The sequence below is a fragment of the Xiphophorus couchianus genome, chromosome 13 (assembly GCF_001444195.1).
Source record: "Xiphophorus couchianus chromosome 13, X_couchianus-1.0, whole genome shotgun sequence".
NCBI lineage: Eukaryota > Metazoa > Chordata > Actinopteri > Cyprinodontiformes > Poeciliidae > Xiphophorus > Xiphophorus couchianus.
Window position 1 is genome coordinate 1,206,741 of NC_040240.1, and position 26,252 is coordinate 1,232,992.

At 41.7% G+C, this 26,252-nt stretch overlaps 2 protein-coding genes across 3 annotated transcripts in view; both read left to right on the forward strand.

Annotated features, from left to right (window-relative positions):
- The first annotated feature begins 968 nt into the window (after positions 1–968).
- traf3 (TNF receptor-associated factor 3) lies at positions 969–16,630 on the forward strand. 2 transcript variants are annotated; one of them, XM_028036759.1, is made up of 14 exons: positions 969–1,265; positions 7,357–7,516; positions 7,603–7,768; positions 8,526–8,577; positions 8,687–8,791; positions 8,886–9,050; positions 10,270–10,350; positions 11,350–11,424; positions 11,546–11,638; positions 11,724–11,879; positions 12,969–13,143; positions 13,234–13,577; positions 15,253–15,444; positions 15,543–16,630. In XM_028036759.1, exons 2-14 carry the CDS (start codon positions 7,369–7,371, stop codon positions 15,576–15,578), a joined length of 1,788 nt encoding a protein of 595 aa, XP_027892560.1. In that variant the 5' UTR covers positions 969–1,265; positions 7,357–7,368; the 3' UTR covers positions 15,579–16,630. The 2 variants fall into 2 exon arrangements, with proteins under 2 accessions (XP_027892560.1, XP_027892561.1); XM_028036760.1 differs by having other exon boundaries at positions 970–1,265; positions 11,724–11,864.
- Positions 16,631–20,162: 3,532 nt separating this feature from the next.
- Positions 20,163–26,252, forward strand: part of mipol1 (mirror-image polydactyly 1) — a 55,866-nt gene continuing 49,776 nt past the window's right edge. The window contains exon 1 of the mRNA XM_028036797.1: positions 20,163–20,213. The gene's annotated coding sequence lies outside the window, so the exon portion shown is untranslated. The remainder of the gene's footprint in view (positions 20,214–26,252) is intronic.

The following is a 26,252-nucleotide window of genomic DNA, read 5'->3' on the forward strand; positions in this document are numbered from 1 at the left end:
TTATAAGATGTTCTAAATAAACCATTACCTCAAGAACAACAATGCCAATGTTCTGGAGTGACCATAATAAAGTCCTGATCTCAGTTTCATAGAAAATTTGTGATCAGAGCTGAAAATGTGTGTGTGAGCAAGTCAACCTTTAAACCTGACCAGTTCCACGAGGAGGAATAAGACTGTGAAAGAAAACCTGAAACATTTCCTCACCTTATTCAGTTTTAAACACAATTACGTCTAAATACCAAAGAAATATGTGCATCTTTCAGAAACAAACCCTTCATTATTCTGGTATTTAGCAAAGAGAAATGTTTTTTCGCTAAGCCTTACTGATTTAGAACAGAAAATGATTTGTATCTGATTTCACAGCAGTTAGGAAAAATGTCTTTTTATGCAGTGCATGTATTAAAAGGCATCTTTTTGTTTTATACAGTATCGATCAATTTAATTTTTAAAAAAAGTCTGTTATTTTACTATAGCATTTTTAAAAGTGAGCAGAGCAGACCTTGGAGGAGTTTTGATCAGGTTTGAAAATGTACATGGAATTATTCAAGAGCAAAACCAGTTTAAAATAGTCAAGAATGTCATTTATGAGTTTAGTTTAAGACTGTGTTGGCATTTGATAATATAAAAAATAGATTACCTCATTTTATTTATTTTAATAGAATGTAAGCGTAATAAGATCTAAAGGTGAAGGCTATCAAAACTGGTAAAAAAAAAAAAAATCGGTAGAATTTGATTTGCCCCAGTATTACATTTGTTTATGTTTGTTTTCATAATTTCTTTAATTTGTTGCTTCAAGGTTCCTTTAAAATATATTACATATATGTGCTAGATCAATATTTACACACAGACGGCATTTAGACTATTGACTTGTGCTGCACGGTCTCTAACAAGAAGCGTTTCGTTTTGAAAATGAGAAACAGCGCCCCCTGTGGTACAGTCTTGTTTCTCTCCCTGGAGCCTCCGGGAAAGCTGCGCCCCCTGACGGTATGCTCCTCGTCGGGCAACTGGGGGATTTCCTGAGCGGAAGCAGCGGAGGGGGTTTCCAGTGTGATCAGCCCAGGCCTCCCTGCTGGCTCTCTGAGGTGGACCCAGTAACTTCTCTCTCCGGGACTGACAGTACAGACCGAACCCAGAGAGGTGCCGAGCGGAACTGGACCATGAGGAGTCCGCCTGAAGCCCGGAGGCTCCACGGCAGCGTCAGCGGAACGGCAACGGTTTGAATCCGCAGTGAATCCGCCGAGCTGTAGCCTGCCGAGGAGACTGATGTGAGTTCACACACACACACTCACCCCCACAGACACACATTCAGTACATCACTAAGAGTGGAGGGACATTTAGGCTCGCGGACCAGTAATAATCAGTCTAGTCAACGGCTCTGTGTGTGTGTCAGAGAGAGAGTGTTCTGATGGATTTGATAAATGGACCTTTTATTAACGAGAACAGCGGCGACGCTAAAGAAGCTAGGCACTCGCTAGCATTAGCAGTCCGTGTGTTTACATCCGCTGTCTGGTTCTAACTGACAAATACATCAGTAATGTGAGAGATGAGTGTCCGAAACACCGCGATACGGCGAGGGGCCAGCGAAGGATCGTCTCCTGCTGGCGATTTTCATTTATTCTTCCTGTTGGACTGTGTGTCTCTCTGTGTGTGTGGAGGCTTCTCGGATGAAGAGAGGATGACTCCTGGGTCAGATGTCAGCGTTGTAAGGTCATGTTATTGGGTGATGAACTCATGCTTGTTGAGCGGCTGTTCGTAGCGGTGAGATGTCAGAAGATGTCACCTGCTGCGAGTCACGGACTGGAAGTCAGAACTGTTCCCAGAAACATCAGGGATGTTCCACAGCTTCATTTCAGAGAACAGAGGGAGCCGATGACAGCAGGCTGAGGTGATCTGCTGCCCCTCAACGGGCGAAGGACGTGTCTTTTTAGAGACGGATCGGTTAATCGTCCATAAATCGGTCGATTAACCGATTTATGCTTTTTTTTTCAGAGAAATAGCAAAAGCCTTGGATTTTTTCTCTCTCGTTTTTCTTATTTGTTAAATTCACACAAAAAAAGAACTGCCACAATGTTCAGTCTATAACCATATCAACCAACAGCAGGACACATTTGTAATTCCTTCATTTTTTTTTTTTTTTTTTGCTTGATTTGACAGAAAGTTTTCATTCCTTATGTGAAGGCATTCACGATAAAAAATCGGAATCAGCAGATCAATGACAAATATCGGTTATGGGCCAGGAAAGGCCTGACCGCTGCATCTCTGAACTGAATAGTTTTAGGAGGTTTGGTTGAGAAACGACTCCGATCCGTCGGGAGGAACGGATCGGCTCTGCTGGACAGGTTTCTGGTGTTAACACAAGCAGGTCTGGGAGTGTTGAGATGGATGGAACAGAATACAGACTTACGAGATAAAATTCCAATCATTGGCAGGAAATGGAATAATGTTGTCCTAATCTATTGGAACAAGCGTTAGAACAATAGGTTGTTCTAACGCTCTCATTGTATTACAACCCATAAAACACCTGACTGGACAAATGAGTGAACGACAGATGGATGAAAGATAAATTATTACATTTTAGGAGAAATTCAGGCATCTGATTAATAAATGATCTATCAAACGGACTGTAGAAATGCTGGATGTTTTCTTAGCAGAAGATAATAAACAGTGGCCATAGTCTCCTGGTGGATTTTTGGAAATGTTCGAAGTACAGACAGTTTTCCCTTGATTCGGCTGAGATCTGATGCGATATGCTGAAAGATCTGCAATTCTGATTCTTTAAGCTCATCGAAACTAAGACCCCCCACTCCCCCTATTTTCAGTGTGCTAATGTCTAGGAACGTATGCTTTGCTGTAGGGGTGGGCGCTTGTTGAATCGTTTATTGTTTGTCGTGAAAAATTTCTCATCATGATAAGAATTTTGATTTATAGTTGTCTCCATAAATTTCAATTAATAAAAAAAACCCCAACTGACTGTATTATCGAAAATGATATTTTTACTATTTGCTCCACTGTTTGCTCCACGAAAGCATCAATAAATACCAGTGAATGTAAAAATATGATTGGACACAATCACTATGTGCGTTTTAAATGACACTTCTGTTAAGCGACATCCTGAAGAAGACCGTTCCAAATAGGAATGTTTTTCAAGAACACTATTAGTGTTTGTGGCGTTATGAATGTTATAACATGCAGCAGTAACAGCCACATGGCTAGCTTAAAAAAAATAAAAAATTGCTTCATTGCTATCACAATAGTACCGCAAAAAAAATAAAAAATCCTGATAAAATTCTAAGCTGATATCTCCTGCTTTTCTGTATAAGTGAGGATTACCTTCTCTCTCTCTTCGTCAGCACTAGAATGAAGAAGCTGCAGAAAATGTTTCTCTCTTTTATTTGTTATAGATTTGGGGAAGAAGAAAGTGATTTTGGGAGGAAACCTGACAAAAAAACACGTAACTGGGTATTGGCCATTTGAAATGTGATCGGTGCATAACGTGAAACACACGTTCCTTATGGTTGAGCTGTTTGTGCCTTTTGTCTCTATTGCTGCTGCTTTATGTTATTTGCCCTTACTGTGGGGGGAGGGGGGTGGATAACGCCCCAACTTGCTCATGTTTATCTGAACCAGTAAAGCAGATATAGCATTTCCAGATACTTGTTTCTTAAATCATCTCTGGACTCCAGGTATCATTAATAACTGCTCTGAGCTGTGAGTTGTTTTGGAGCTTTGTTTGGCTCAGCATCCAGACCTTTAAGGTTTCTAACTTTCTAACTTCTGAAAGGACGGGTGAGTCAAACTGGTCGACTTACGCGATTGGTTGATCTGCTTGTGTTGACAGCCTCATCAGGCCTGGTTCCCGCTCCGATGCTCTCATTAACAAATTCAGACACCTATGCTTTTCTTTTGTGACTCTTAACAGCTGATCTGAGTTCAGGAAAACCCCGTCCGAGGAACCGTTCCACTTTCTCTTTCTGCAAACAGAGTGTTTAGTCATGATGTTGTGTCTGATTAAACTAAACTCTGTTGCTCTCTGCAAAGTTTACAGAGTGTTCCTCAGCGTTCCCTTGAATTAATTTCTTAATACGAAACGCACATTTTTTTAGTGGCAACAATCATTGCATAACCTCTCTGTGAAAAATCCTCCCAGAAACACTCAGGAATATTCAAGGCTTTTCTTTGGTCATTTTGGAGTTTCATTCTGCCACTGTGTCACGCACACAGAGATAGAATGTGCTTGTGTTGCTAATGGAATCAATGGAAAAGCCCCTAACATCCCCACAGTTCAGCCCTGACAGGAAGTGTGCACTGTTTGTATACGCGCATGTGTGTGTGTGTGTGTGTGTGTCTGTTTTATAGAGTTCAATGGTACTTGCTTGCACACACCCTTACTTTTCTGTACTTTTCTTGAACATTTATCTGAACTGGGACATTTATGGTAAGAACAAATTAAGTTACTGATGGTTTGTAGATTTTTACACACACACACAAAAAAGAAAAAAAACCCCGCTTTGTTTGAAAGTTCAGATATTTAAAAAAACAACAACAACAAAAAAAGGAAAATAAAAAAAGCAACAGAAAGAGAAACGGTGTTGTCCTGTGGCACACTGGTCGTCACCTGCATGTCTGCCTTACAGTCTTTCATGTCTCTTCATGCACACTTGAAGTGATCTGTCACCATCTGGTCACAGTCTGCTGTGAGGAACGGTGGTTATGTGACTTTGGTTTTGATCAGGGGCCGTAATCTCTTATTTCATAAGAACAAAATGCCCCAAACGGGGAGCAAACCACAATGGAGCTAGCATGATTAACCCTGTCACAATAAGCAATTGATCAGTTAATCACATGATAAACTAAAACAAGCTTGATGATTTCAAGTTTGTTTTATTCATATGTTTCAAACATATTCACTTTCACAATTCAAATATGTATGTACATTTTGTATACGCGTGTCGTTAACTTGTTTATTTGAAAAGGAGTTGCCCTTCACTGTTATTTATTCTCCTATATATCTTAAAAATAAGAACTGTAAAAATAAGGAAAACATTCTGACGATATTTTTTGAAGGACAGTTTTGTCTACAGAGACTTGATGATCCATTTTATTTATGGTTTTGATTGTGTTGGATTTGACTTTCCTTTTTTATTTAGTGTTTATGGTTGTCATGTTTATTTTGCATATTTAAAATCTTTTCCACTTCCAGTGTGGAGTGTTCTGTACAAGATGAATGTTTATTAGTTTTTGAGAGGATAAACTTGTATCACTATGTTATTATGAATATGTTACTTGAAAAATGGTCTGAAAACAACAATATTATCGTTCACAGCAATAATTTCTGGGACAATTTATCATCCAGAAATGTTTTATTTTAATTTAATTAATTAATTTATTTTTTTATTGTAACCGGTCTAATCATGCAACATTACATCTTTCAAAAAAACACATAAAGGTCCACAGTTAGTTAAAATACTGCCTACATACAGTATGTCCATGTGTATTGCCATTCACGTTCACACCAGTCTCAGGTGCTACTATAAAAATAATAACTATTATTAACTATTCAGCGATAAATTAAAATTTGCATTATAAAGCACATTAAAGAAAGATTGGCAGTTTTATGGATCTTTCTTCTGAGTCACAGGTGTCAAACTCCAGTCCTGAAGTGTCGCTGTCCTGCAGTTTTTTGATGAGCCACAAGTACATAAACGCTGGAATGAAATGGCTTCATTACCGCCTCCTTGTGTAGATCAGTTCTCCCAGCCTTGCTAATGACCTAATTATTCTGTTCAGGTGTGGTGCAGCAGAGGCACATCTAAAAGTTGCAGGACTGCGGCCCTCGAGGACTGGAGTTTGAGACCCCTGTTCTGAGTAGACTTCCCCTACATCCTGTTGCTCTGCTGCTGTGCAGCTGTAGTACCGCACTGCGCTGCAGTTGAACACCTGTAGAAGGAGTTCAGTGTGTTAGACGCCAACCCCAATCCTTTTTTTTTTTTAACCTACTTAGAAAGTATAGCTGTTGATTAGCCTTCATCCACTTCCTGCCTCTCTGCGTACTCCTTCCTCCCATTAATACTGCTGTGTCATCTGCAGGCTTCACTGCCACCATGGTGGGTTTGGTGGTCATGTGTCAGCAGTGCATAGAGCAGTGAGGAAACCCAGTGATGAGGTTGATGGGTGAGGTTGGGGAGTTGTTAATCTTTGCAATCCATGGTCTGTCGGGTCAGGAAGTCTAATTTCCAGTTAGAGGCTGAAGGGTTTGGTTCACCAGTGTTTGTGGGAGGATTGTGTTAAAGGTGGAGCCGGAGCTCCAAAACGGCAACCTCACCCAGTTTTTCAGGTGAAAGAGCGACTGATGAGTCACAGTTCGGTAACAGCGGTTGTGGTTCTGGCTTTAGGCATCCTGGTGAGAGTCTATTGCAGTGCCAGTAGACATCACCAGCCTCTCAGAGCACTTCATTACTGCTGCAGTGAGTGGCCAGTAGTCATTTGGTCAGGGGACTGACTGGGGCTTCAGCACTGGGAAGGTAAAAAACTTTGAGATGTGGAACATTTCTGTGAACAGAGAGCTGATGGGCACAATTCTTTAGAACCTGACCAAACCCCCGTCAATGCTTGCAGCTTCATGGGGTTTATTTCCCATAGTGCCCTTCTTCCCTCAGACACCTTCACACAGAGAGGAGGTTGTAGGTGAAGGTGGGAGTCTGGAGGTAAACATGGTATTAGTCCCTTCAACGTCTCTGGGTGTCTCTGCACAAATTGGGTCACTTTGTTTCTTCACTATTTTCTCCACATCACACTCTGTCTGTGGTCTGTTTGCAGCCTCTTTATTCCCTTTCCATGATGTCTTTGTTCCCTTCTTGTTCCCTTCTTTTGGTCTTTTCATTCCCTGTTTGTGGCTTCCATGTACTCTTTCTGTGGTCTCTTTTCCTTGTTGGTGTTTTTTCATATTCAAAATGTGGTCATTTTGTACCTGGTTGTGGTCTCTTCATTCCTGTCTTCTGGTCTGTCTGTTCCCTTCTTGTGGTCATTTTGTACCTGGTTGTGGTGTCTTTACTCCCTCCTACCAGCCCAGTGTTCAAAGTAATCTGCACATAATCTACAGGAGCAAATATAGTGGACATAATCTTTGTTTAATACATAAAACTCATGGAATATATATATATATTTATTTGTAACTAGTGACACCAAAGACTGATTAACTATGTGATCAGTTTCCAGTCACATGTACAGGATAACACAGGATAGAAAACACATATTTTCAGTACATGCAAACATGTAATGTGTTGTCTTGGTGAATTGCTGAACCTCAGTCCAGCATGCTGATTAACCATATTTCTGTCGGTGTGTTTGCCTGTGAAGCCTCCTCAGGTCATGTCATCAGGGAGAAGTGCTAATGGGAGGGAAGTACAGATACCCCTCCAGCAGGTGGCGCCTTCACTTGTTGCTCCCCTCCCAATCACACCACCCTCCCACCGCTCAACCAATCCCTGGCCTCCATGCGATCTCACTCCTCAACCAAGTGAGTCTGTCAGAAGCCCTGTAGTGGTGTTGGTCTGGTGTTGGTCTGGTTTTAATCCTCCTCTCTCTCTCTCTGTGTGTGTTCAGGTGCTCCTGCAGGGTTCCAACCTCTTCATGGAGGATTTCGAGATGTGTTCGTTGAGAAGCCAGAGGCCAAATACTGCTGCGAGGCGTGCAGGCGGGTCCTGTGTGAGCCCCGCCAGACTGAGTGTGGACACCGCTTCTGTCAGAGCTGCATCAATGACATCCTCAAGTGAGCAGTGCAGATTGTTGTTCAGAAATTAAAGGGGCAGTGTTATGTAATATAAACCTGTTTGAACTTTCCATCATGTAATTGTGTTATCCTCTCATCAAAAACACACCTGGAGTGTTGCTTTGATTCTATCACACATTATTTGAGAAATCCTTTCATTTCCATGGCAACCGTTCAGCTGTTCAAAATGCCTGAGTGGACCTAGCTCCGCCTTCGAGGTCGAAGCTCCTCCTCAGAGCTGCGGCTTCCAAGCTTCAAAGCTTCCACTGCACAGAGCAACTCTCCCCTGGAACTCCTGCAGACTAGCCAGCAGCAATTTGCAGACACCTGGTGGAACTGAACAACTGCTGAGCTCATTAGAGGAGCTACTTCTCAGTGCAGTGCTGATAAAAACGTTGTTAAAGGGTTAATAGAGGAGCCATGTTGTGTTGACTTCCTGAAGGCGAAGTTTTTAAAGAGACAGACACCCAATTTCCAAGCTTTAAATTTTGAAGTCAAATTTCTTAAGTCATATGTGATGTATGCAGAATTTTTATAACAACTGACGGTAACATGGTTACTTGATTGTGTTATAAAATAGCACTATGTGCCTGAAAAACATAAACACTGCCCCTTCAAACCTACATCCTTCGGTCATTTAGTCGACATTGAACTCGACTGATTCATAGACAGACAGACAGCTGGGGGTCGGCACCTCCACCTCCAGCCTCCCTGCCAGTTCCAGTGGGATTTAACGTTGTCCTCTCCCTTCCTGCAGTCACTCAAACCCAGTGTGTCCGGCTGACAGGGAGCCCCTGTTCAAAGACAAGGTGAGCTGAAAAGCCAGGCTCAGCAGAGTCATGTCATCACGACCAGCTGATCAGAAGAGGGTTCCTTAACGCCTGTCTTTTTAAAAAAAAATTTTTTTATTGCTTTCAGATCTTTAGAGACGTATGTTGCCATCGAGAGATTATGGCGCTGAAGGTCTTCTGTCGGAGTAAAGCTAACGGCTGTCAGGAGCAAATGAGTCTGCAGCAGATACCTGTGAGCACACACTCCGTTACGGTTCCACCGTGCCGTTGGGCTGATGGTGCAGTATGTGTTATACACACGGCCTGTCCCGCCTCTCTGTCTCCAGGACCACCTGAATGTGTGTCCGTTCTTCGAGGTTCCCTGTCCGCTGGGGAAATGTAAAGAGAGGATGATGAGGAAGGAGATTCCCGAGCACCTAGCGTGGAAATGTAAACACAGAGAGAGCACTTGTGAATTTTGCATGACCAAGATGCCTTTAACTGACCTACAGGTAAGCAAGGCGTTTTAAACCGGTCAGAAGTGTGGCTGTCGTTACGCAGTAGTCGTTAGGCGATATGGTCTGAGGTGAGATCAGGAAGCGCCGCTCTGCTTCAGTGGTCATGAGATGCAGCGATCCGATATCAATATCTGTATCGGCCCGGATATTTAAAAAGACTGTAGACCGGGTATCGGTGACAATGTGCCTGATCCAAAAGGGCAGATCTAGTCAGTCTAATTCTAAACTTGAACATATTGCTTTAAATTCTGTAAGAACTTTTTCTGTAGTTAAACTGCTGGAAGTTAAATGAAATGTTAAACCAGAGTAGCGTCGTAGTGTGACCATAGATAGGAACTGAAGTTGGACAGGTTCTTAATAGCTTAATTGTGATGTTTAACGAAACATATTCATGTGTTTGTTTTTTGTCAACAAATAATCTGACGTCAGCTGTGGCCATGTAGGAATGAAAATTGTTGTCCATTAATTTTAGCAGAATCATCCCAGATGGACTAGATCTGTGAACAGTAACTTTCAAGTCTTGCAGATTCCTAGTAGTATATATACCTGGACTTTGACTAGGTCATTTTTAAGACATACAGTAAATATGCTTTGATCTAGTTGTGCTCTAGCTGTATGTTCAGCCCCTGTCGGGGGCTTTTCGGGTTCTGAACACAGACCTGGAGTTTCTTTTTTACTGCCGTGGGTGATTGGTGATGTTTAGTAGCCATGTGTTCCTTTCAGACTTTCACCTAATTGGCCGAAACAAATAACAAAAGCCTGTGACTACAGCCAATAAAGGCCAGCATGTTAATCAGCTGTGAGCTTCCTCCACACCCCGAAACATCTCAATCACTTTGCAAGCAAACTTACTCTTTTAAATCTTCTGAAGCTGCTGTTTAAGCACGGGGCGAGTTCTTCACGACTTCAGCTCGTGTATTTTGCAAAAAAAACGAAAATGAAAAAGAACAAAACTTATTATTTTCTCAAAAACTGGCAGATTTTCTTTGGTTTTTTTTCTGTTTTTGTTGTGGTGACTTGTTTCTACTTTTGTCATGGTGTGTCACATATATGGCTGTCAGAAAATAAAGGGAGCTGACTAGAAATGCAGGCCACACTTTTCAGATTTTATTTGTAAACATTCTTGAAGAATGTAAATAATAATAGAGCCCATCAGCTGCTGCTGTGCTGTAGGACCAGCTGCATTAAAATGTTTTATGAAACTGTTTTTCAGAAACACAAAGAGACTGTGTGTCCGTCGTTTCCTGTGTCCTGTCCCAACCACTGCTCCTTCTCTTCCCTGCCCCGGAGTGAGGTACTGAAGCCTCTCTGCTGCCCTCTTGCAGCAGCATACTGTGGCTGCGTTTTCATCAACCATAAAATTGCGCAAATTGAAATTACGAAAAACAAATTTGCTTAATGGAAACATTCAAACTTTGAAAAAACTCGTGTTTTTTGATAAAGTCTTTGCTTTGGTTTTTCAGCTGCATCAAGATAAATGAATTTTGCTAAACTGCAATCGAAACACTTTTTTCGCATCACACAAGCCACATGATCGATAAACAGATGTTACTACTGGTGGAAATAACAAAGATGACAACGGGAAGTGGTAGCAGGATGATGACGGTTTGTTTTTTGGTTTTATTTGAACGGGGTGCAGCTGACTCCACCAGAGCTCTCACAGCATCACACAGTTCATCAAAATTTGTGTGTCATTTAAACCTGTTGAATCCATAACTCTTCTGTAAAATTGGCGTCTACAATTTCTCCAAAACGCCCCCAAAAAAATTTTTATCATTTAAAATCACACATGAATGTGGTGCTGCGGTGGCGCAGGGGTTGGGTGCAGCCCACATGGGGAGGCCTTGGTACTCGTCGCGGCCATTGCAGGTTCGATTCCCGGCCTGGTGACCTTTGCCGCGTGTCGTCCCTCTCTCTCTTCACCTACTTTCTTGTCTTATCACTTACAAAGAAAGGTCACTAGAGCAAAAAAAAACCTCTTAAAAAATCACATATGGCTAAATTTGTTTATGCAACAAGTCATTTAAAAACACGGGACACCGTCATCCTCCAACTACTTCCTGTCATCATCTGTGTCTTTTCCACCAGCAGTGAAAATGCAGCCGAAAAACCGCCTCATTTAGCGCAAAAACCTTTTATCTTCATTTTCGAAATTGTGTTTTTGTTAAGCCAAATTTTTAAATTTTTTTTTTTGTAATTCCAATTTTGCACAATTTTATGGTCAAATTGTGCAAAATTGGAACCACAGCTAGTTTGAAGGGATCCATTGGTTGATTGAATGTTTGTGTTTCAGCTGACCAGCCACCAGCACGACTGTCCCAAAGCCCAGGTCAGCTGTCAGTTCCACCGCTATGGCTGCACCTTCAAGGTGACTCCTCCTCATGTTCTCTTCTTCTCTCGCCATTATTCTTCCAGCATTGATCTCTCGCGTGAGCTTTTTCTATCAGCTTGTTGCGTATGCTTCATGCGCCGTGTTTCCTGTGCCGTAGGGCTTAAATCAAGAAATGAGGCAGCATGACTCCACCTTCGTAGCCGAGCATCTAAGAATGATGGTCAAAGGGAACTGCTTGTTGGAGAACAAGGTAACCATAGCAACTAAATGGGGGCAATCAAGGCCAGATTGAGTGGATTGAGTAAGGTTTGACTGAAGAGCGTTTGTGGTTAAAGGTGGACAACGTAAAGGAAGAGCTAATGGAGCGGTGCAAGGTGCTTCCTGCTCTCAACAGCCGACTGTCGGAGCTGGAGAGCCAGAATGAAGAGCTGCGGGAAAAGAACCGGCAGATGGAGCAGAAGCTGGCCAACCTACAGGTAGGGGAGGACGGGGTAAGATGAGCCCTTTTTCATATTTAGGGTCACTACATCAAGGCAACCTTGGTAGCTACTAGAGATGTACCGATCCCACGTCAATATCTGTATCGGTCCTGATATTGGAGAAAAATTCTAGATTGGGTATGACTGACGATGTGCCCTATCCATAAGGGTAGATCTATTCAGTCTAATTCTATGCTTTGTAGTTTGAGTTATGTCAAGCTTTATTATTTATTTTTACATTATGTTTAGAATTTATAACTGAACCATTTGAAAGATGGTTTTGTTACAGTTTATTTTCTACATTTTGACCAAAGCAGTCAACCTGTTTTAGTCAGTTTATTATTTGTTACATTGGCTGCTCCATATTTGACCAGCTAGTGACGCTATTGGTGGATTTCAGTTTGGTACTGGTGCAGAGTTGGCAAATAAATGAGTAATTCAGAACATTTTTGTCTGCGTTTAAAAAAAAACAAAACATTTGAATTAAATCCAGCTGTTTTTTAGTACGTATATACCGATCCGATACTAAACCTCTGATATTGGTGTCAGAAGTGAAAAAAGTGGATCTGTGCGTCCCCAGTTGCTTCCTTCTACGTCTGCATACATTTCCAACACAACTCACCCTGTGCAACTTAAAGCCAACTAACAGAACCTGGGAAGCCTTGGTGGGACTTTAAAATGCCTTCTAAACTGGAAGCAGATCCTGGAGGAGTTTATTGCAGGGCTGAGGCAGTGCAGGCTCAGAGGAGGTGATGAGGGTGGACCGGATCCTTCGCCAGTTTGACAGCTGGTTTGCTCTCTCTCGAGAGGCATTTCCCAGAAATCCTAATCCCACTTTTCTCTAATCTTTTCTCTGAGCGTATTAACCCAAGGTTTTTTAGATCACCAACAATCATGTCACCATGAAGACTTCACAGACAATGAAACACATAATTACATCACATAAAATATTGCTGACAGCGAATCTCAAGCCAGTAGGGCTGAATGCAACAGTTGGGCGTGCCTGAGCATTTACTGGGATGGGATGGCCCAGGAGTCTTGTTGTTGAGGCTTTCTGTGTCCTGCAAACTGAAACATCGGAGCCTCTCTGTGTTTCCCTAGAAAATGATGAGCTCGCATTCAGAGACGCTGATGGCGTTGGAGATAGAGCTCGTTTCACTGCGTCGACTAAGAGAAGAAGTGGAAACCTTACGAGGAACGGTGGACAACGTTCGGACTCGGCTGGCCACCTTGGAGCAGGGTGGACGGAGCGGATCCGGATCCACTCACACCTTCGGTTAGTCGATGCGCCGGGTTTCAGTGGCTAGCTGTAGGTTTTTGACCAGGTAATCCGAACTTGATGGAGATATTTCCTCTCTCTTTGCAGCGTCCTTGGAAACTCAGCTCAATCGGCACGACGACATGCTGAGCGTCCATGAAATCCGGTTGGCTGACATGGACCTGAGGTTCCAGGTACTGGAGACGGCTAGCTACAATGGGACTCTAATCTGGAAAATCCGGGACTACAAGAGACGGAAACAGGAAGCCGTGGCAGGAAAGACGCTGTCGCTGTACTCACAGCCGTTTTATACCGGATATTTCGGGTACAAGATGTGCGCTCGGGTTTACCTAAATGGAGACGGCATGGGCAAGGGGACGCACCTGTCGCTGTTCTTTGTGGTGATGAAGGGCGAGTACGACGCCCTGCTGCCCTGGCCCTTCAAGCAGAAGGTACTGTCTGTATTCTCTATGTTGTTTTTAATATGCAGGTCTACTAGAGATGGAAGTCTTTCAGTGTGTAGCAGTTTGATTTGTTTCTGGGTCACGATTTGATTCAGAAGTGATTTTGGATTAAGAGACCAATTTTTCTATTCAAACGGTCTGGAGATTCTGTTTAAATGATGTGACTGAAGAATATTTATTTGAAACAATTCTATAAGGTTTCATTCCCAGGGCTAGCAATTGTGATTCTCTGTAGACTTTTTTTTTTGTCTACAGTTCTCAGTATCAACAGGTCTGGTTGGAACAGTTGCACCCATCAGAGATTTTGTTCTGGTTGCAAAATTTGTCAAAATCTGAAACCAGGTTTAGCTGATTCAAAACAAAAACACAGAAAAATCCCTTTTTTCTTCTTTGGGGAAAAATTGAAGATGTAACTGTCTTTATTGTAGTCAAAATTTTAAAACTTTGCGTGCCAGTTTGTGGTTCAGGTTATTCCTGCCTGGACATTAGGAACATTAGAGGAGATACTGCAGGTTCCAGTCAGACCCAGTCCCTCTAACGGTCTGTGTGCTTTGGACAAATAAGAAATTTGATTTAACCAGTGGTGGGAAAAGTAAAAATTATTTAGTGATTATATATTAGTTCCACTAGTACCAAAGCACTACACTAACACAGTACTTAGCAGGAGCTAATGCTAAAAACCGTGAATTCAAATTATATCTGGCCTTGAAAGACTACAACACTTGAGTGCCAAATATATTTTTGACATTATTGTATTTATGTTTATTTCTTGTTCTATACTGTATGTGTATTATTATTTTTCATGTGTTTTTTTAAAATAGTTATGAAGGAGGGAGAGGGAGAACAAAACTGCTGCACTCACTTCAAAATAAGAGCATGAATATAAATATAGTAACAGTTGATAAAAACTTCAACACAATATTTAGAACGAGACTTAGAACTTTATTCAATTGAAAGTAAAAAAAAAAATCATCCTAGTAAATTAGTGCTTTATTGGTATAATTTATACGGAACAATTCATTTAGGCGAAGCTAAGTGCGCTACACTATCTCAAAGCTAGCTGAAGTGCTAAATGAAAAATTAGCACATTACTGGAAGTGTGGACCACTGAATTTAACTATCACCAAGGATGAGAATAGAAAGATGTTTGTGTTCCCAACATTTATTCCTTAATCTAAAATGTATCTTCCTTGTTCTGGACTCCTTGCTGTTTTTTTCTTTGTTTCTTTGTGCCAGTCCTTTCTTACTTCCTTGCATCATTTCTACTTTTTCTCCTTGTTCTCTTCTTTTCTTACTTAACTTGTGTCCGTTATCCAGTCTTGCGCCTGTTCCCTGTATCATTTCCCCCTCCTGTCTTTAGTCCCTTCCTTGTTGGACAGGCGTACAAATTAAATCCAACTATAAAGAATAGCATTTCTCTTTTACTCCTTTACAAATATTTTCCACATCTCGAGATATTTTTTTTTTATGACAGCTTTTTAAAGTAAACACAATTTGTGTTCAATATATGTCCCCGCTGAGGAGGTTGCACTTTTCTACAGCTGTGGAATTTTCCAAAGATCGCTAACCGTCTGTTGATGTCCGGCAGTCGCAGTGAGCTTTCTGTAATGTGTGTGTTTACAGAGTAAGCTCACTCTTTAATGTGTGTTTGTGTGTGTGCTAGGTGACTCTGATGCTGATGGACCAGACTCCTTCCAGGAAGCACCTGGGCGACGCCTTCAAGCCCGATCCGCACAGCAGCAGCTTCAGGCGCCCCACGGCTGAGATGAACATCGCCTCCGGCTGCCCTCTGTTCGTGGCTCAGAGCGTCCTGGAGACGGGCAACTACATCAAAGATGACACCATCTTCATCAAGGTGGGCCGTCACTTCTGTTGAACCTGCAGCGTCTTCGCCAAGGCGACGGATGATTACTGGCCGCTGAACGTATTTGTGTCGATTCCGTTGATCCGCAGGTCACCGTGGATACGTCCGACCTGCCTGACCCATGATGTTAGGAACTTCTTCGTCTAACATCACCTCATCAGTGCAAGATCTGCACCGCCAAGACTAATGGGAAGGATCCGTGGAGCTGGAGGTCGGTCAGGCTGGAGGACAGGAAGCAGCCAATCAGAGCGTGCTTCGTCTTCTGGTTGCTATATGGACTGCAGAGCTGTGTGTGTGTCTTGGTTGTGTGTGAATTGATCTGTTACGACGTCACCACGGTGACCTTACCCAGAACCGACGTGCCCGTCACAGTGAGGGCATTGGGTCGCTCGTCCCCGACCCGCGCTGCGCCTGACTTCCTGTTTCATGCCTGCCTACTGGGTCATGCTGGGAAATGTGCCACAGTTACAGTTCAGACCAGCACCACTGGATCAGAACCGGTGCCATAAACTGAGTGGTGAAGTGACAGGAGGTCTTCATTCAGACTGGTTCTGTCAGGCCAACTAGCTGATGTCACAGTAGCACTAGTTTTTTTTTTTAACCTAATATTCTAACCTAAAAAAGTAGTTGTTTTTTTCCACTAACTATTTTCAGTCAGCCTAGTATGTTTCATCATGACCTCCTGATGTGTCGTCTGGCTCAGCGGCTCTGAGTCTGGGTGAAGCAGGTTGGCTGGAGGATTTTTTTTTTTTTTTATACAATCAAACTGACAGGGTAGTTGGGTTTGAGCTGCGGTCCAGAGCCAGCCTGTAGAACTTTGTGTAGGGGAAGAAAACATCCCGTCAGCAGAAAATACTGAACTTCAACAGTGAAGCATTTCTGTAGAGTGCGGAGGCTCACTGTCCAGGCTGACTGCCACTCCCTCTAAATGTCTACAAGGGTCCACAGCATCAGCACTGAGCTGAACCAGAACTAGAACCGTCCAAAGGAGTCCAGAGAATTTCAGGGACCAGAGACGGAGCCGAGTCCCTGCGGGAGCTTCCAGCTGGACCTCCTCTGTGGCTCCTGTGACTTTTCCAGTGTTGGCAAAAATTCATCCAACTGTCTCCATACATTTGCACAGTTTTAATGTTTGTTGAAGTGTGAAAATAAAATAATAAAAAAAACAGAAGAACAATCTTTGTCATGTGTGAACTTCAGTTAAACATGCATGTTAGTGAGGACTAAGGATGGACTTTAAAAACATTCATTTTCTGTCTTTCCTCTGAAAACACCCTGGTGTTTTTCTGTTTTGCAGTGAAACAGATTGAAATCTCTGATCGTCTTAACTTGTTCTGGCTCAGAGAGAGGATGGAGCATGTCATGGTGGCTGGTAGACCAGGTCCAGCACTAACTTTTTATCTGTTTACTGCTGAACAAAGAGTTGTTTTTCCCCCCATTTTCACACATCCCAAACATCTAGAACAAGATCCAAACCACTTAGTGGTGTCAGAAGAAGTACTTAGCATCATCAAATTAATTATTTTGGATAACAAAAGTTTATGTTGAATCGTCAAAATATTTGAAGACTCAAATACTTTTGAGTCTTCAAATATTTTCAAATACAAAAATACTTTATTCGTCCCTAAGGGAAATTAAATATCTATAGAAATAAATAATTTATTTAAAATACTCTATAACAAACATCTCCAGTAGCTCCCTTTAGTAATAAGAATAAATAACAGCAGAACTGAGTCACTATAACAGTATAGTGTGACATTCAGTCAGGTTTAGTTTCCAAAGAATTGTTTTATATTTCAGGTTTAAATCGGCAGATATTGTACATGTTGGTTTTTAATGCATTCTGAGGAAATTGGTGTAAATTAGGTCCAGAAGAACCATGGAGTTTGATTTAAGAAGTTTATTTGAAACTAAAAATTATGGACACAGACATTATCTTAATATACTTAAAATGGAACGCAAAACCAGAAAGAGAAAATGTTTTAATTGGATCAAAGTATCAAAATGAAACAGCTAATGTTAAACTGTGTTGATGATCAGAAAAGGTCTGTGTAAACTACGGTACTCTTTTTGTTATTTGACAACTTCTCGCTACAGAGCAAACATTCAGGTAATCCTTCTGCATTGGCAATGAATACAAATGATTCGGTCCAAGACTTGTAGAATCTCTCCTCAGCTATTTTTCTCTTGCTATCCATGGCCCACCACACACCCGTTGGTTTGTTTACAGCAGCCACCTGCCTCGCACCCCGCCCAGCTGAAAGAAACGGGTCACAGGCTATGATGCAAATATTTGTTGACAAAAATGTTGAAATTTAATATTTATTCTACACATTTTTATTGTATTGGAAGGAACTGTTGAATATAGTTCCAACCCGGATCCTCCAGGCACACCACCATCCTCCTGGTGGCCAGAGGAGGATGGTGGTGTGCTTGTTTTAGGTGTTTTCCTGCTTCAGCACACCTGACTTCAATTGATGGCTGATTAACAGGCGTTTGATGAACAGTAATCATCTTAATCTGGTGTATAGAAGCCGAGAAATAGCAAAAGCACTTGTCTCACACCCTAGTTTTCCTCAAGCCAATGTCCTGCAACTTTTAGATGTCTCTCTGCTTCCGCTTACATTAGCAGAGCTCTGTAGAAAATGCTTGAGACACAGTTTCACCATTTAACTCAAATGTACAGGACTGTCTCTAACTGGACAGTTTGAGACCATTGATCTGAAACATGCAGGTCAGTGTCCCTTGAGGACCTGCTGACTACCTGCTGACTGGTGTCAGAAGTGGGTCAGCTCTGTGCACCGTGGATGATTTCCTCGGGAACAATGGATAAATGGATATTTGTTCAGTGACACACACAAAAATCTATATTTTTAAACATTTTCCATCCATACAGAAAATGTTTGCAAAGAAAAATGCTGAGTTTATCTGGTGAAATATATGAACAGTTTGTTTTCTTTTCCTACCTTTCTTTTGGTTAATCTGATTAATGTTTTCCTGATATTTCAATTTGGAGTAAACTGATCAGCTTTCCCAAAGGGAATAAATAGGGTTTAAAATGTACTCACTATTTTGAACACAACTGTGTATCAATGGAAAGACCCAGTTTATCCAGGGATAAATCAGGGTAATAAAAAGTCTATCTCTGCTTACTGTAAGAAGTGAAGTATTTACCAGCATTTCTCTGGTCTTCTACACAACACAGAATATTTTAAATGTTGAGTCACTGGTAATAAGTGATCAATAATGCAGAAAGTGAGGGAATGGATGTTAGAAGGAACAACATCAATGCAAAACACTGGGTGTGGTGGGAAAGTGAAGTGGGCTCTGGTTTGGGAATTGTTCCAGCTTTTTCTTTAGACGTATTCTGGGCAGAACATTGTCCTGCTCAGTGTCCAACAACTATTATATACAAATGTTAAAGTAAGAGGGATCCATGACAACGTTCCGGGAATTCTGCCTTTGAGTTCTCATGAAATATGAAATGTCTTGGACAGAAGGATTTTTGTCTTTTTCTCGCCACTTTGAGTAAAACACAAAACACATTTCTCTGTTCCCAACCGTAACACCGTCCCAGTGGTGAAAGACGGAGGGGACGGCATGATTCTGGGGGAAGGTTTTCCTCAGTAAGGCAAAGCAAGTTTATACATGCAGCATCATTCGTACACGGTAATTCAAAAGTGCTTTACTGGAAAATAAAGAAACACAGAATTATAGTTAATGTTAACAATAGATAAAGTAGCTGGTAGAAACAGAGAATATGGTCAGAGTTGATGGGAGTCTTGGAAATCCTGGGTGTCCATCTCCAGTCCTCAATGGCCTGTGTCCTGACAGATAGTTTGACAAATCTGTCCTGACAGAGAGCACCTTGTTATATCCTACAATGTTATTTGGAGAATATAATAAAGCACCTGGCTGCACATGGAAGAAAAATTCAGATCAAAGGGATGATTATGCTGCCCTGCGACAGACTGGCGACCTGTCCAGGGTGAACCCCGCCTCTCGCCCGGAACGTAGCTGGAGATGGGCACCAGCAACCCTCCCGACCCCATTAGGGACAAGGGTGAACAGAAAATGGATGGATGGATGGATGGATGGGATGATTATGCAAAGGCCGTAGTCATCAATGCAGTTGTCCTGGATTCTGTTCCCAATCTTGGATCATTTCCCGCATATCTTCCCATTTTCTTAGTATGTAAGGTCACTCATTACCCAACATAAGTTGAGATAATTCCATCACACAGATGAACATTTTCTATGAGAAACAATTTTTTTATTTTACACTTAAAATTCTGGAATATGGGGCGCGGTGGTGACGCAAACACAAAGCTCGCGACCCCTGCACGGAGGCCTCAGTCCTTGAAGCAGCCGTCACAGGCTGACCTTTCCCCTCTCTCATAACCAACATTCCTGTCATTTCACTTTCCGACAAATGCCAGTAGAGCCACACAAAAAAGCATAGAATATAACAAATCACCTGGCTGCTCCCTAAAAAAAAGTCATTTTCTCTAATCATTTCTTGAAAATACCCCACGAGTGAAAATAAAGTCCACAATTTCAATCAAAAATGACCCACCGGTTAATTACTCGCTCATATTGTGCTTTTTAAGGCCAGTAGAGGGAGCTCGTCGTCCACTGTGGAACACTCGTTTTGCTTTTCTTCTTCTTTCTCTATGTGGCGGTGCTTGGTTGTTGGTATACCACGTTCCCAAACACCGCTGGCAGCAGACGGGGAGCAGAGGAAGGACCTCACTAAGCAGGTAAAAGCCTTCCAGCCGCAGCTGTTGTTGTTCCACCAGGCAGGCTCCTCTGTCTGTGAGCTGTAGACCCGAGTAGAGCAGAGTCCTGCGGCCATTGTGGCTCCAAAAGAGGCGCAGCTGACTCCGGTAACTTTCCTGACCCAGCAGTTGGTGTGTAAACTGGACAGAGAAGGTCGCATTTCGCTACAGCTGTTCCAGCTGTTCCAGCCTGCCTCCATCCCGAAACTGTCGCTTAAAGCACCGCGACTGAAACAAACGTCCAGGTGAATTTCAGTCTGTTAAACTACAACACGACTCCTGCTGGAAGATGCTCAGCCGGCTGCTTCAATCTGTGGCAGAAAACACAAAAGCGAGATTATTTAACACAGGCCTAATTCTGCGAACGAGTCTGCAGTTAACCCAGTTTTTAGACTCTCGTTTGGCTGATGCAGCTGCTGGTGTTCAGCAGTCACTCCGACCACAGAGCCGGTTGGAAGGAATGGAAGGAATTCCAGACGTTCATCCCGGACAGCAGCGTGTGGTGACTGCTCTCTGGGTCCACACACAACCAGAAATACTAACCAAATAAAACTGACAACAATTAATGCAAATAAGTAAAACAATATATATTTGTTCCGTCTCACTTTTATCATATCAGCAATTAAACTGTTATGTCAGCGCTAACTTGAGTAAATCTAAAGTTGTAATTATTACTGATAAAAGCTATCCAAACCAACTTGATCCTGTGTGGAATATTACTTAAAATCAATAATGAAAGGTGACTAATCACATTTGAACATAGTTCAATTTATCTGCCACACTAATTGCTGTGGCAGATAAATTGCTGCAGCAAATGGTGGCAATTAATTGCCACTAATTGTAGACCTGTAGAATAAAGAAATCTGCCTGACAAACACAAAGCAGGCTTAAAGAAATCACAATTCCATCCAACATTGTTTGAATTGATACATTTCTTATCTTGATCTGAGTTTGACTCACAGTTTAATGATGTTGGACGATGGGATGTGATCTCCTCCTTTGCTGATAATCATCAACAAACTTCATGCTACTGCTAGTCATATCGGGCCACCCCTCCTAAACATGGCCGACTAAAATATCGGTTCATAAAGGTAAAGGACTGAGCTGTTTGTCAATGCAGCTTTAACCAAAGAATATAACATCAAATCTTTTCTTTTTTTTTTTTTCAATTAATGTTATATTCATATGCAACTTTGACTAAGTCTTTTTGGCACTGTGTGTATTTGTTTGATTTAGATGAAAAAATAAAATACTGGGACAGCAATATAATATGGTAATAGAATCTGACAGGTGTCACCAGAAACTGAGTGTAGAGCATTTATCATACTTAATAAAATCCTTCATATTGGATTTTTCTCCAGTCCTCATAAATAAGTAGAACTGAAGGTTCTAGAATGTTCTTTAACCTGACAGAGCCTGGACCATGGCTAACTTCTCCTTGTATAAACCAAAGCAAGAGTTGTGCTGTATTCTCAACAGGAAGTCAAACTTGCTCCCGGTGTGTGATGGACTCCTCCGGGTGTGTGTGTGTGTCTCATCTCCTGGGGGTTCATGGACAGGATCTCAAGGCGCAGCTGTAGAGAGGAAAGTGTCTGGTGTGAAAACATCTGGGTGTCGCCTCTGTTTTCTGCACATGGTGTGTTTCTGTTGCCGTCTTCAGACCATGACCTTCGGTGTACACTGGAGCTGCTCTATGTTTGAGGCCATGGTCCTTGACTGGATAAAGGTGGACTGCTCCCTCTGGTGGAGGAGTTCAAGTATCTTGGTTTCTTGCTCTTGAGTGACGGTAGATTGAAAGGGGAGATGAACCGATGGTCTCTGTCTCAGTCTGCATTAGTCCAGGCTTTGTTCTGGTTTGTCTGTATGAGGAAATGGCTTTTGATTTAGCAGTCTATTTATTTTCCCACTCTCACCTACAGTGGACAAGATCCTGGTTGTTAGTGCCTGAAGGGAGCTTCATCTGTAGAGGTGCCAGACACTTTAGGACGCTAGAGCTCAGAGTCGAACTGCTGCTTCTTTGCATTGGCCCCAGGAATGAACTGGAGAGTGTTGTTGTTGACAGGGATTTTATCTTTTCCTCCTGGACCCAGCGTCCCTGATCCTGATCCTGGATATGTGGAAAAATATGACTGGAAGGGATTGCGGGTGATGGATTGACTGATATTCAAAACTATAGGATGTGTCACCACTTTGCCAAGATCTAGAAGACGCCAGTCACCTCAAATAAAACGGTACTGGTTAGGCTGTTCAGGAACTACCTGGGTACTGTGAAAGCCCAGTAGATCTACTGGGCTTTCACCTAGTAAAGCCAGGCAACAGATTAGAACTCTGGCCAAGACAAATGTCTTCCGGAAAAAAGATTAATGGCCCAATGAGAGAAAGATTGAGTTTCCCCTCAGTCCCCCCACAGTGCAAAGCTGTATGTTTAGAGGAATCATGGTGAACCCTACAGCAGCTGCCAAACATCCTGCTACGAGTGAAGATGCCCTCCACCTTCTTCAAATCAGACCAAACTGGTGTCGGATATTTGTGCTACATTTGTTCAACAAATAGTTGTTTGTGCTGCTATCATTTTAAAGATATTAATCAATGTTTTCCAAAGGTCATCAAAGGTCAACCAGCCTCCTCACACATTTACAAAATCAAACTCAATACAGTGTCAATCAATTGTGCTGCGTTTGTGCAGCAAAATGTTTTGTCTTGTTGTTTTTAAGGTTAAAAAGGTCACCAGAGACCAACCTGCCCTCCCCTCACAAATGAGGAAAATCAAACAAAACTGATATGAATAATAATAAAAAGAATTTTGTGTAGCGAAGATTTTGTAGCATATTTGATTGACATACAATCTTATTTTTGTTAATGTTGAGGGCTGGTTGACCTTTGACCTCAGGAAACATTTAATATCTTTAGAATTATAAAGGCTCAAATGAAAAATGTTTTGACACCAATTTTGTTTGATTTGAAGAAGGTGGAGGGTCAACTTCACTCAGGTCTACCTTCACATTTTTTCAACATCACCTCAAATAAATCCTGAGGCGTTTGAAACACGGCAGTCATCTGTTCCCCAACAGAACAATGACCCAAAATTCTCACCAGAAACTTTCTGCAAATGTATTGTTCTCCAGTCATTCAGGTCTCGCAGGAAGCTTGGTTCAGTGTGTAAAAAATTCAAGCGCATTGCCTCTTGCCTGGAATTAACCCCTTTAACATCTCTGTTCTCAGACAGGATGTCTGTGCACAGGACATTGTGTGGCCGTCCTGCTCTGCAGCTCTGCAGGATGTTTTCATCCACCTCTCTACCTACTCTCACTCTGTTCACAAAGGTAACACTGTCACAAAACCCGGCACGCCTCATTTCACCCCACAGAGCGAGTGTCTTTTTCCCCATTCTTAATAGAAAGCCACTTTCTATTAGAGATGCACCGTGACATTGGCTACCGACTGGGATCGGAAGATTTTTGATTTATTTTTTTTGTCCACTTTCGCTAAACCGATTGGTGAAAGTTTGGTTGGAAACTCAAAAATCTGATTATTCTTTTCCAATCAGAAAAGATGCCATACCTGGGCCAACCTGCCTGGTCGAGCTAATCTCACTACTCTTCTATGTGGAAGGTGATACTGAAGGAGGAAAGCCAAAAGTTTGACTCTGGTGTTTAAAAACCAAGGCAGAGGAAGAACAGGTCCATTAGAGCAATAACTGAAACAGACACTGGTCAATTTGCTCCTTTGCCATTTTGAAACTTTTGCGGTTTTGGTCGGTTCTTATCTGACCTCAGCACTACCTCAGCACAGCTCTTTGTACGCTTTCGTCGAATTGGAGGAGTGATTTGGTATCCATAGTAACCAGGGGAGGCTGAATATATTAGAGCAAAGGTACTCTGTTTCATTCTTGTGCTGGCAGCTTTTTGGAAATCTTTTAGCCAAGGTAAGGATCTACATCTTTTTTTTATGAATAGACACAGAGACTGATGTTTGCAGTTAGTAATGCCCCCCTCAGACAGTGTAAATGTGAAATCTAAATAATTTTGTATTTGTTTTACATAAGACCCTGTTTTACAGTCACCTCGGCTGCTTACATAAAATAAATAACATTTAGATTTTTGTTAATTATAGAAACCAGACCAGCTAAAATTGGTTAAATCTTTATAAAAAACTTAGGTTGAGAAAATCCCTGATCGGTGCATCTCTAATATTACTTGTTACTTCAGTGGTGTTAAATATGTACATCTTGTTAGTAGTTATGTATCGTGTTTATAGACGACCTATAAACAGGAATAAATTCAAACTGACTTTTCTCTCTGTGTAGGATCCGTGTCCACTGTGTGATGAAGCTAAAGAGCTGCTGCAGCCATTCAAACACAGGGTGAGGATTAAGCTCTTCTACCAACTTCTAGTTAATTTCTGATGTTTCTCAATGTACATTAGGGTTTCTCACAGTAGACATGGGAGTAGGGAAGCATCAATCCACTTTTACCACTTCTGATAGAGATATCTGAGGTTCAGCATTGGCTGATACCAATTTGATACAGAAGAACCAAGATGAATTGACATAAAACATTTGTTTTAAACACAGGTCTTAAATGTACTGAATTACGAATTTATTTGTCAACAATGTACCAGTACATCACACTTTAATACACAAAAAACTTCACAAGCTTGGTCAATCTTGTAAAAACAACTTTCATTGGTTCAGTCAGTGCAGTTAGGAGTAGAACAGCCAATGGAAAATAAATGATAAAGAAACTGAAACTCACTAAACCAACAGGTTGACTACCTTGGTCAGACATTTAAAAATAAACTTCAACAAACCTTCTTTGCTTCCTTCCGATAATGTAAAAAATAATAAAGCATGACGTTGTTCAGACTACAAAGCATAGAATTAGACTGAATAGATCTGCCCTTATGGATTGGACACATTGTCACCGATACCCCATCTAGAATTTTTTAAAAATTGGATTATAGATATTATTGGTGCATCTCTACATGGGTTGTATGATAACCTTGAGTAGATATACCACAGTTCACTTTATTTAAGCAAGAAGTTAAAGCAATATTCTATCACAGTTCAATGCAGAAAATTCGCAATTATTCCCATTTTAGACTATGATTCCTTGCGGGCCAAGGAAGGAATCATAGTGGTCAGCCATGTAAAATCCCAGAGTTGGAGGATGCTGAGGTCACCAGCTTCCTACAGAGTTCCTGACTGCAGACCTCCAGACTGTATAATTCAAACGGCAAAGGTCTGTGGATAAGTTTTAAGGTTTTCAAAGTTAAGCTCATCCCCATTATCACATGGTAGCCACATCTTTTGTTTGACCATCATAAAAGCCATGTAATAAGCTGTCACCTACTGTAATTATTTCCACCCTTGGTTTCTGTTGACGACCTGTCTGTCTCTCTGTGCTTCATGTAGTTCATCCTGCAGCAGGTGGACATCAGTCTCCCAGAAAACAGGCAGTGGTGGGACAAGTACAAGTGGGACATCCCAGTGTTCCACCTGAATGGTCAGTATTTGATGAAACACGGAGTGGACGTTGCACTGCTGGACAAACTGCTTCAAGATATTGAGAAGAAAAACATGTGATGAGAATCTTTTGTGTTTAAATTATCTGAGCTAATGTCTATTTTAATTCTCAATAAAAACAACCTCCCAATAATTCATTGGTTGTCAGCTTCTGTGTTTGCCTAATTTTGTTATTTGGACACATTTCCTCTTGTGGAGTTGCTCTTATCTTAGTTCATACAACAAACATCGAGTCATGAGGACAGGGTGGATCTTTAACCAAGTGAAATATTCTTGCCTCTAAGTTGAGAGATTTAAACCAATGGATATATTAGGCAGAATGTAACCATTGTTTGTTGAAGGAATGAGGGTTTTGGGTGAAATTGTGACCAAACCCTTGTAAAGAGGGGGATGTTCCCAGTCTGGTGGTATTTATCAAAACTGGTCCAAGGAAGGAAGAGAGGTGAACGTGGTAATCGGCCATCAAGATTCATTTAGTTAGCAAAGGCTGGCCTGTG

Excerpts from the sequence above, each read along its gene's own strand:
- traf3 (XM_028036759.1), top strand. The coding sequence starts at position 7,369 with ATGTCATCAGGGAGAAGTGCTAATGGGAGGGAAGTACAGATACCCCTC. Across the intron at positions 8,578-8,686 it reads AGCCCCTGTTCAAAGACAAG|ATCTTTAGAGACGTATGTTG; the intron begins GTGAGCTGAAAA and ends TATTGCTTTCAG. Across the intron at positions 13,578-15,252 it reads CCTGGCCCTTCAAGCAGAAG|GTGACTCTGATGCTGATGGA; the intron begins GTACTGTCTGTA and ends TGTGTGTGCTAG.